This window comes from Cheilinus undulatus, linkage group 5 (genome assembly GCF_018320785.1).
Source record: "Cheilinus undulatus linkage group 5, ASM1832078v1, whole genome shotgun sequence".
NCBI lineage: Eukaryota > Metazoa > Chordata > Actinopteri > Labriformes > Labridae > Cheilinus > Cheilinus undulatus.
The window spans coordinates 32,086,678-32,098,017 of NC_054869.1; the positions used below are offsets into that span (position 1 = coordinate 32,086,678).

At 39.0% G+C, this 11,340-nt stretch overlaps 1 protein-coding gene across 1 annotated transcript in view; it reads left to right on the forward strand.

The window, feature by feature from the left end:
* Window positions 1–9,890, forward strand: part of cspg4ba (chondroitin sulfate proteoglycan 4ba) — a 41,429-nt gene extending 31,539 nt beyond the window's left edge. The window contains exons 8-10 of the mRNA XM_041787114.1: window positions 1,166–1,338; window positions 1,829–2,012; window positions 4,074–9,890. Coding sequence (XP_041643048.1) covers window positions 1,166–1,338; window positions 1,829–2,012; window positions 4,074–6,133 — 2,417 coding nt within the window. The 3' untranslated portion in view covers window positions 6,134–9,890. The remainder of the gene's footprint in view (window positions 1–1,165; window positions 1,339–1,828; window positions 2,013–4,073) is intronic.
* The last annotated feature ends 1,450 nt before the right edge of the window (window positions 9,891–11,340 follow it).

The following is an 11,340-nucleotide window of genomic DNA, read 5'->3' on the forward strand; positions in this document are numbered from 1 at the left end:
AGCCAACCTATCTGGTGAAGCTGCATCACAGGAGGGAAAACCCCAAGACAAAAAAATATTGTTGAATAAAATGTAAACACTACAAATGGAGTACAGTGTCATCCAAATGAGAATGTTATGAGGAAGAATTCTGTCTCAGTGGTATGTTGCTTATTCTTACAATTCCTTGTGTTGCTTTATATAAATAAACTTACTAATTAGGACATATTCTCAAAACACACAATCAGTGGATGTCAATATTTAGTGTAGTTACACTAAAAATCCTGAAGTGGCACTCTCCCTTTCTCAGAGAAATACTAAACATCTCACCTGAGTTTGGATGAGATGTTTTGATTTATCTATGTTCTTATTACATTATTAAGAAAAATCCCACATAACGCATGTGTATGCCTCCACTTTGAAATGCTGATCCAATTTCAGAACCTTAAGCAAAACTCATTTTTCACAGATTTAGAGCAAGCTAGGTTTTCTTTGATATAAAAAGAACGCATGTTTCTGTCTCTTCCTGAAAGAGGGAAATTTCCCATGAGGGACAGATAAGTACTGTGGGAGTGTTCACGGCAACTGATGAATGAATTTCACTGTGCTATGACCCCTCTTTCCCTGTATCATTGCCTTTCATCATTTATCAGCAGTCTTTTTTTAGCATCCTTGCAATCTTCTCAGTGGCAGCAGAGCTTTGGATATGCATGTAACTGTTTCTAAGAAGAAAAGAAGCTCCCTGTAGTCGGTCCTCGTCATCATGTGTGGGAGATGTTTTTCTTTACGTTTTCCCCTAGTGGAAGATCATGAGGCCTTCAAGGAACTGATCCACTTTTGATTTCTTGTTTGGCTTTTATGTAACAAGCCACACTGCAGTCGGACAGCGCTATAAAAAGTCTGTGATGTCTGCAGAGCTGCTTTAATTTGACACATCAAAGAACTCCCATCAGTTTATCCTAGAGCTTGTTTTGCATAATATGAAGTCAAAAGATGTGTAATACTTCCAGAGGGACAAACCAGCAGTATTTGCTGCAATCTCACAGTATTCAAAATAGCTGGTCACAGTTAAGCTGAGTACCAGGCATGTGAAGATTGTTATGCTTTATATATTCATTTTCATAATCAGTTATTTCTGCTCTTTCATCCTTAATATTCTGAATTATGTTTTGTGTCTGACCTCCAGGCTCTTCTACACCAGTCACAAGTGAGAATTTACAAGCAGTGACCAACGACATTAGTAACACCTCAAATCGCATCATAACATTCAGTGTGATTCGTCATCCTAAACTGGGTCGTCTGGTGACCAGGCAGCCAGACAATTCCACTGTGGACATCTCAACTTTCACACAAGACATGGTGAGGGAAAAACTGAGGGTCGCAAAAGAAAAATACAAGGGGTGTGAAGCGGTTGAGGATTAAACGTAAGAGCTTATACATTTATGTGGAAAGTTGCCAGATTTACAGTAGATATGAATAATTCATATTCTGCATCCTCATTCAGGAAATTGACTTTGAGCTCCTTTTGCTGAATGGAACATGTAAGGCTTTTATGTAATCAATTATTTTGATGGATTATGATCCAACACAGTGAAAGCTGTGCTGTAAAGCTTCTTGTGCTTCATTTACTGCTAAGTGTAGCATATTTAAATTAATAATAGAGTCTTATACATACCTATGGTCTTTTTTAATGTTGAAAGATTATTTAGGTCACTGAAACATTTATACAAGTGATTAAAGCATCACTTCACTTTAGGTATGGCTGATCTGCAGGCTGCATATTGTGCCAACTGTTAATTCACACTGGTTCATGGTTTGGGTGATGATCTGTGGTGTTTGTGTTCTTTAGGTGGACAGGAAAGTGGTCTATTACATTCAAACCCCCATGGAATCAGTGGGCTGGGAAGCCATGGACTCCATGACCTTCTCTGTAGCCACACCACCAACCTCGCTGGACAGCCAGACCTTCAAAATCGACATTTCCTATGAGAATACTGGACCTGAACGCAGCACAGTCCTGCTTGCAAACACAGGTATGAACCAAAGTATACTGTCAGTTCTCTATCACTGTGAGCTAGAGGCTAATGTCACCATGATGACATGCTCACTATAACAGTGCTAATGCAGATCAGATATATTGTTTTCATTTAACTATTTTCACCTTCTTTAAGCTATTTTACCTGAGGATAGATAAACAGTAAACTATTTAAAGCCAAAGAAGTCTGCAAGGGCTGCACGTGTGATGTTTTTCTCTGTATTGGCAGAGAAGATTTGGCAAATTGTTTATGAGCGCAGCCCACTTACTTAGCTCTCCTTCTCATCCCACAAATGCATGTTCTATACAGATGTGACACTTTAAAAGGGATATAAACAGGCTTTCCAGTGGCATGAGATTTATTGCAAAGACGCATTGTTACAACAAATAAATGATCTACCAAACACAAATTTTCTTTCTTTTTGTGCTAAACTTATTTAACCTATCACCTCAGTAGTAAGACCTTCTTGCCTGGATGTTTAATGTTCTTAACCAATCAGAAATGTTAACTACCTCCTAAACAGAAATTTTAGCGAAGCACACTGCTGCTGGAGGTAACATCAAAGTGCCCACACTGACATCCCTAAACACCTGAGTAGAGATGATGCCTATCTCTTAAAAGGTTTTGCTGATTCTATCAAAAAGGCCATTAGAAAGTTTTTGCTTAGAAATACTGCCTTATTTCTGGCCTCATCATGAAAATTTTGTCTTCAAGCACCAGTTACTCCACAACGTCATGAACACTTATCCATCTTTTATTTATTGATTTTTTTTTAATGTTTATTTACCATGAGCTTTCATGGTTCTATTTGTATGTTGTTGTTTTTTTAATAAATGGAAATGTTTGTTATCATACAGCCCATGCCCCAAATTCCCTGAACTTTACACTGTACTTCCCAGAAACATCTCAGGGTAAAGGGAAGTCCTTTGGACTTAAGAGCATGTTTATTGTATTGGATATGCATTGAATAAATAGTTGGTCCTTGGGTAAAATTTTTGTTGAGGACATTCAGCTACAGTTCATGTAGTTCAACATGAGGGAAACGTGGAGTTGAAGGTGTTTACCCAGTTTAACGACAATCCACCCAGTGGGTGTTGAGACCAAGGTTATTATAGTAAACTAAAACTAAATAACTAAAACTAAAATGTAAAAATCCTTTTAGTTAACTAAAACTAAATAAAAACGAAGCTTTACAAATAAAACGAAAACTAACTTAAACAGTTTTGTGTGCCTACAAAACTAACTAAATGAAATAGAATTAGGGGCAAAATTTCCTTAGTTATGGTCTTTAACACTAGCATACTAACTGACATGAACAACCAAGCCTAGAGAGAGTAAAATTGCCTAATTTGATTTGAGGCAACTTTACACCATGGAAATCTTAGGTCCTGAGTTGTAACAAACATTAAAATTCAGTAATTAAAGTAAAAAGCGAAGAGACATTTGGGTCTCCCCCTGACAGACAAAACTAACACTAAAACTAATAAAAACTAAACTAAAACAAAGAATTTTTGCACAATAAAAACAAAACGAAACAGAAAAAAAAAGCCGTAAAACTAATTAAAACTAAACTGAGAATTGAAAAAAAGGTGAAAATGATATAAAAATTAAAACTAATATAAAAAAAAAAAACTTATAAGAATCTTAGTTAAGACGTATCTCTTTGAAATCAGTGAAGTGACTTGCATGCCTTTTTTATTGCTTTTTTGGAGGGGAAATGTGAGCAGAGAGAGTGGAACTGGAGGGAATAATATGTACAAAACAGCATCAGGATCAGAGGTCAAGCCTGTGCCTACTGAACCACCTGAGCTAAACTGCACCCCATAACATCATCTTTAAATGGCAATTCATTCAGTAGTTGAAGAGGTGTTTTAGTCAGGACCAAAATTGAGAACTCATATATTTTAAAAAGCTGAACCCAAAGACATTTTCATTTATTAAGGCCATGCCACTAGAACCAGCATAAACAAAAGACAATGTTGTTGCTTGATTTTATTACTGTAAAATGTCTGAACATTGTTTTTCTTGCTGATGAAGTCAATGTTTGCTTGGTTCCAGGTGCTGAGGTAACAGAAGGGGGGAGTGTGGTCATTGATGAATCCAAGCTGGATGCCTCTAATCTGATGTCCAAGCTGCCAACGCCTCAGCGGAGCAGCCATGAGGTCTGGTTTCAGGTGACATCTCTGCCTCAGCATGGCGTTATAGTTGTGGGAGAGAGAAACCTCACCAAGGAGAAACCTAACTTCTCCCAGTTCATCGTTAATAAGTATGGAATCACCTACAAGCATGACAACTCAGAGACAACTCATGATACATTTGCGTTCAGTGCATGGATAAATCCAAAGGGCAAAACAGCACAGCGCCCTGAAGATGACATCGATGTTGTTGAGGAGTGTTTTAACATTACAATCACACCTGTAAATGATCAGCCACCTTTGCTTAAAACCAAAGCTCCAAGTCTGAGGGTTGTGCAAGGAGATTCAGTAGCCCTCAGGCCTGAAAATCTCAAAGTTGAAGACTTAGACAATCCTCCTGATGATATTAAGTTCTCTGTAATAAGTAAGCCAAACAATGGTTATCTAGCTCTTAAAGGGAAGTTGAATGAGTCTGTGGTGACCTTCACACAAGCCCAAATCAATAATGAAAGTGTTTATTTCGTCCATGATGGAAGCTCTGTCTCAGGGGTCTTCTACTTCAGTGTCACAGATGGCCATCATAAACCAATCTATAAACTCTTTAACCTAGAAGTGATGGAAATCACGATATCTTTGGTCAACAACACTGGATTGACATTGGAGCAAGGGAAGACATCAGTATCTCTGACGCAGGATAACCTCTCTGCTGAGACCAATGGAAAAAACATCACCATTCACTTCCAGATCACAAGGCCTCCAACCTCTGGTAAAATTCTGAAGAGCAACCAAGAGGTTACACAGTTTGAACAGGAGGATCTCCGGGCTGGACGATTATCCTATCACATGATCTCTCTGTCCTCTGCAGATGATAGCTTCGAGTTCACTGCCTTCACTTCAGAGGCAAATCTGACCGGCCAAGTGCTCAACATAACCGTCACACCTTTGATCCAGTTTGGTAAAGGTGTGAGGATTCCTAATGGGGTTGATGTGAAACTCAGTACCAACTTTCTGAATGCCTCTGAACTGGCTAAAATCACTGAGAGTGACCCTGTATTTGAAATAGTCTCCCATCCTAAATGTGGGAAGGTGGTTCGGACAGCATCTAAATTTTCCAAGAAAGCTGCCGCAGTGGAGTCCTTCACCTTTCAGGAGGTGATGCAGAAGTTGGTAGCCTTTAAAGTGAACACAAACATGACTGGGATTAAAGAGCTAAATGACTCACTGGTGTTTGTACTGAAAGCTGATAACATTCAACCTGCTAAAGGGGAGTTCCACTTTACAGTAGTGCCATTTGATCCAGCACTTTTTCCAACTACAAAGAGTCCTGTGCCAACCACATCAACGGCTCTGCGCACACCAGTGCAAACTTCTAGAAATGGAACCGCCTCACCGTTCATATCTACGGCTTATTTCACCACTCAGCAACCAAGTAAAAACCATCAAAAGTTCAAGGCACGCAACCGCTGGGGAAACTCCAACAGGACTAGTGTTTTTGGGACAACTCTTGGCAAGACAACACGAGGACCGGAGGATTTTCCCTACAGGAACACGCCGGTCCGTGTGGAGTCCTTCCCTCAAAAAACGTCCAGTCCTCTCCTGGTCATCTTACCTCTGCTTGCCCTGCTGCTGCTTGTCATCATATTTGTAGTCCTGGTTGTTTTTCTTCGACACCACAGGGAAAGGAAGCAAAGCACACCTACGCCAAATGAGCCAACCTCCAGTGGTCTTCCAAGCAGTCAGTCCTACCAAGGTCAAACCCAGAGGAGCACGACAGTCCCCACAGTGACTGTCACTCCATTAAACCACACCCGCCCTGGTAGTCCTGTCTTTGATCGTCATTCACCAGTAAATCCAAGCTCTGCTTACAACACTGTTGATTCAAACATTCTCATTAGTTCTTGGAGTAGTGGTTCTCCTGCATCGTCTTCCACGATCATTCACGCTACCACTCCCACTCTGCAGAAGAATCAGTACTGGGTATGATCCTACACAACTTAACTCTCAGCTTTATGTGTTCAAGGGCGCTGTGGCAGGTTTTGTATCAGATTAAAGTGTTGCTATGAACTTAATGATGCAATGACCTCTTTGTCAGGGATCTATTGATTAGTGCTACTCATTGAAATGTGCTATCATTATACTCTGTGTAGGACAAGAAGCATTGTTTGATAGGGGCTATTTATCTATTGATATATGCTTAATCTGAAACTGAATTGAGTTGTTTTCACCAAAATGGGGGTACAGCCACTCTGGAGAACAGGAAGTAATGTTTGATTCTTATCAATCCAGATAGACTATGCGATGGTAGCATGTTTTGACAGGGCAGCACATCTCAACAGAACACCTGTTAGATTATTTATCAAAGCTGCATTAACCACTATTCTTGGACATAGGTTTGAGGTGTCACTAGTAATACAGACTTATCACCCACTTCTGCATTTTATGGCACTTTTATCCTACTTTAGCCGGTTGTTTTGGTTCCATTGAATTTTGCTATTTGGCTCAGTTTAGCAGGCACAGGCTGTTTCCATTAACAGCAACCAGGCAAAGTTGAAAATTAGACAAGGAAACACAGTGATTGAAGGTCTGTGTCTACTACCACTGTTTCCATGCTAGCAGCACTGATTTTGCTACGTTAAGAAAGGTAACCTCTGATTCACAAGTGGTTACAGTTACGTCTGTATAAATAGTTCTGTGTACTGAATTTTTTTCCTTCAATTAGGAAAATTTCACTGATGAAAATAGCTCAAGCACTAATAACCTTTTATTAGTAGCAGCTGAGATCCAGAAGTAGTCAGAGCAGTTTCTCTCCTCCCATTGTTGTTGACAGAGTTAATCAGAAGTCTTACAATCTCTTTGTTTTGATTGATTTGTGAGGAAGAAGTGACATCTATGAGTGCTGTGGTGTTCTAGAAGCTGAGCTATTTACACCTGAGTGTGATATGAGGGTAAAAATCTGGACTGCATTATTTTTGTATAGGAAATGGGCTCTACCAGTGCAATAAACTAAGGTAGTAGTGGGCATAGCCACCCTAAGGTAGCTAAAATATTAACGTACTGTATAGCCATGAGCCCCACAGTTCCAGTGATTTGTTAGTCTGAATGGGTAATAAGGCAGTTTTTGTGAACATGTTCAGGAATAAGGCCTTATTACAGTGCATTAGAGGCTTTTTATCCTCCCTTGCTGGTCAACAATTGGTTAATGCAGCTTTATGTATAGATAAGTAATAAACTACTTTTGCCAAAGTCCATTGTGATACATTACTCATCAGTTAGACAGCTTTGTGCCATCCCTGAGTTGCACTATTCATTGAAACACTGGTTTACACTCTAAAACCAACAGACTGAGGACAAAATGATTACCACTGTGTTGAGGATGACCCGTGTTTGGTGCCTAATTTATGTTTAATCATTCTAATGTAATCTTGTCCATATGCACATTGATGTTTCCATCAGTTCTGATCATAACAATCTAAAACTGTGAGTTACTAAGACTGACACTGGCACGGAGACGTATGGTTGAAGCATTTCTATTGATTGTGCATATTTTTTTTATTCCTGTTGTGTATTATATATTATAATATAGCCACTTTTTTAAACTCAGGTATTTTGTTAGCAGCCGTGTATTAACATGTTACCTTTAGAGAGGGTTGCATGTGTTATGAATAATTAAGATGCATTATGAGACTGAATATTTTAAATCTTAATTCCTGTCACAAATGCTCACAGTGTTACTGTATCTTTAACTCTGAAACAGATGGTTTTGTACCACTATTTAAACGTTTGTTTTTATATCCCTGATCAGATCACAATGGTAAAAATGTTAGCACTGTTTTTATTTTTTATATCTATTTTATTATTCACAGTATTTATATGTTTTTAAGATTTGTGAGCGCTACTTCAAAACACTGACTTCAAAGCGACACAAATCACTGTTGTATCAAACCTTCTGTTCACCTCAGTGATTGAAACTCAATCTGTAGGCGTATCCTGTGATATCACAGTTTCACTTACAGCTAAGTAGACATGTTGGTCCAGCCACTGTGGAGCAGATAACCCTAAAATAATCAGTTATTAAATACAGAACATGAATTACCGGCTTTGTTCAGCCGATAATTTAGCAGTAGGCTAAAGCAGGGTTTACTGTATTGAACAAAAGGAGCTCTGAATTTAAAAAACTGTCAAGAGAGGGAATATTTCTTTGACTGAAATGATGGTACTGCTAGAATTTATTTCACTTTATACTAAAAGGCCGGTTTAACTTGCTTCTTCTCCAAGTATTTCCTGGAGGTTTTGGTTGTTGACACTGTAAAGATGTATCTACTGTAAATTAAAGGTACCTTATGATGTGCTTCCAACAAGCAGTCCAGTTTGGTTCAGTGCAGTGTGGTATTGCTTGCATTTCTTGCACTTCTTGCAAAGTTTGCCTGGCCTTGCTCGCAGTGATGGGGATTCCTACTCTTTTTAGAGATCTGGATCATTTGGCTAATCTCAGTAAGGTAGCTTTCCCAGATCTGAGTACACTTGAGCCCAGAGTTCAGTTCCTTTTGGTCAGGGCGCATGCAGGGCCCACTTGGGGAGGTGGTCTCAGGCGCGATGTTGATGTTGATGATCATGTGCACTCTGGCACAGTTTGAAAAAGAAGTGAATGCAGTCACACCCAGATATGAAAAGGAGGGTTGCATCAGCTTAATAACAGCATCATAAAAACTAATCATCTTGCCCTGGCGAGGCAGTTTGTTCACATTTTTGTTCATAATCTTTAGAATCAAGTCAACAAATGGTCTGTTATGACTCACCTTAGAGTCAGCAAGATGAGTTGCAAAAAGAAAAAAAAAAGCTATATCATTGCATCCTCTGAGCTGCATGTAGATGTGTATATATGAAGAGGGGCGTTGCTGTCATCTTAAAAAGTGATTTTTAAACTATCCATGGTGGCAGGATGGACTCTTAAAACATAAACAATCTTTGCTAAGGTCATGACCTGAGGGGTTGCCATGGTAGCAGCTTCTCTTTTCCCCTCCTTGGCAGGTTTGCAAACCAGCTAGCTACATGCATTCTGCCACCTTCTGTATCAGACTCCGTACATATGCAAGGAGCCCCGGGCACGGATCGATGGTGCTAGGGTGAAGGCAACCAGGGGGCGGTTCGAAACAATCAGGCCTATGGTGAAAGTAAAGCACCCTTATAGAGATGGTCTTTTCGCTCCCAAGCAGCACCGTTTGGTACCACATTTGGTATTTTTTTTTAGTCTGTGATGTGCTCTTATTTCAAAGGACGTGTCTGTCTCAACTATCTGTCATGTTTTTGTCACATCATGCATTTTGCATTTTTACATTATTACTGCTGTCACACAGAACGTAAAGATTCTTTCAACCAGTCAACGGACTGTTGTGCATGTAGCTCCACTCTTTAGGGTCCTAGCTAGACTTAGTACCTGAGTAGAAAGGTGTTAAAAAGTAGGATGGGACTGATCAGTTATTTGGTACTTTTCTAGATTTAAGCAGTAAAAAATAATTCTAACTGAACTGAACTGACCTGAACTGGACAGCTTGGTGGAATCACAGCTTTACTGACTGACTGCTTTCTGCGAGATAATCTCACAAAAACTACTGTAAACTTGTTATGATGGGAGATAATTTTGTACTGAAGAGAAATGTCTATTTGCTGTATTCCGGTCTCATCTGAAAGATTTAACCTGCTGTGTAACAGAAGTGTCATATTTATTTATACCATATTTTTAATAAACCACTTTAAAATGTTTGAAATTAATTTCTGCTTTTATAAATGAGCACATTCTTAAAAGTTGTCTCTTTGTGACCTGTGTGTTTTCTCCCCTAGCAGAATTTAGTAGTATCCAAACTCTTCTCCATCTATTTTTTTCACTAGAATTTAAACTGTACTTGCAGCCTCTTAACAAAAGAAACATTGCCTCAGAGGACCTATTACAAAAAGATTAATTATCATCATTACATCTCCCAGTTCCCTGCAATTACTCCCATTGTAGTTTCCAACATTGAAAACCACTGAAACCAGCAGGAGTTTGTCACGTTGTCTGCATAAAGATGTTTTGTGGTTTCCAGCCCAGAGGGGAATGTGATTTTTTTTGTAAATGTCCTCTTTAAATCTCATTTAAACAGGTAATGAGATTTGAAAATGCTCAGAGATCCTTAAGTGCAGCTGGGAGTCAGTCCACATGACTAATGATACAGCACAAAGAAAAGCAGTGAAGTGACTTTCTGACCTCAAACACACCATGTCAGACTTGTCTGTCATGTGCACAGGTGTCAGTTGAAGATTTAAATAGAAAAGCAAACAGGTTCAACAAATATGCAGCTAAGGATCTACTGCTTCTTGTTGACCTGCTTCGTTGACGATGAGCTAATAGGAGAGGTGAGTAATGGCATCACATGTGAGTCGCAAAGTTAACACAATGATGTCAAGGCAGAGTCCAACAACAGGAGCTTCACTGGGACACTTGTTGAGCACAATATTGTCATTTATTGTAAGGAATTTTCAGTAATGCTCAAGGTGAATGTCATCAAATTGTTGAGGTTGTTATTTGCATGAGTCTGGAATTCCTTACAAAACAGAGGAACTCAAACCACAAAATTAGCAAAACTAAAAGTTTTTCTTGGACACTGACTACACAAGCACCCCAAACATATAGTCCTGATCAGCAATTTTCATTTTCACTTAGGCTGGCTTCACATATGAAGCACTAACACTCAGAGTTCTTTTTTGGGAGGGGTTGGCTTTTCAAACTTTTTAGACGTGGTCTGTGTCAGACTCATTGTGAACAGGACACAGATTTTACAACAAGTACAACAAATTTCCATCCTTTATATTTGCAAAGGTAACTTTAGAGTTAAGTCTGTTATCACTACTGTTAAGGGGATTCACCTCTTACTTTCATAGATCACCATAGTAACTTATCCTGAACACAATCAAACCCCAATCACAGAGCAGTGAGCCCATAATGAGCAAGGGAGGAGGAAGACACCTACAAACCCTTTTTCCATTTTAGATACATGATTGTGAAATATTTGATGAAAGGTTGTTTTTTTTTCATATTAGCCAAGCCATATCTATACCATCAGAGCTGCAGCTATAATATTAAGTCTTTAAGTGTGAGACATGCCATTAACTTATTGATTTTTAACACATTATTATATTCAGATACACTGTACACT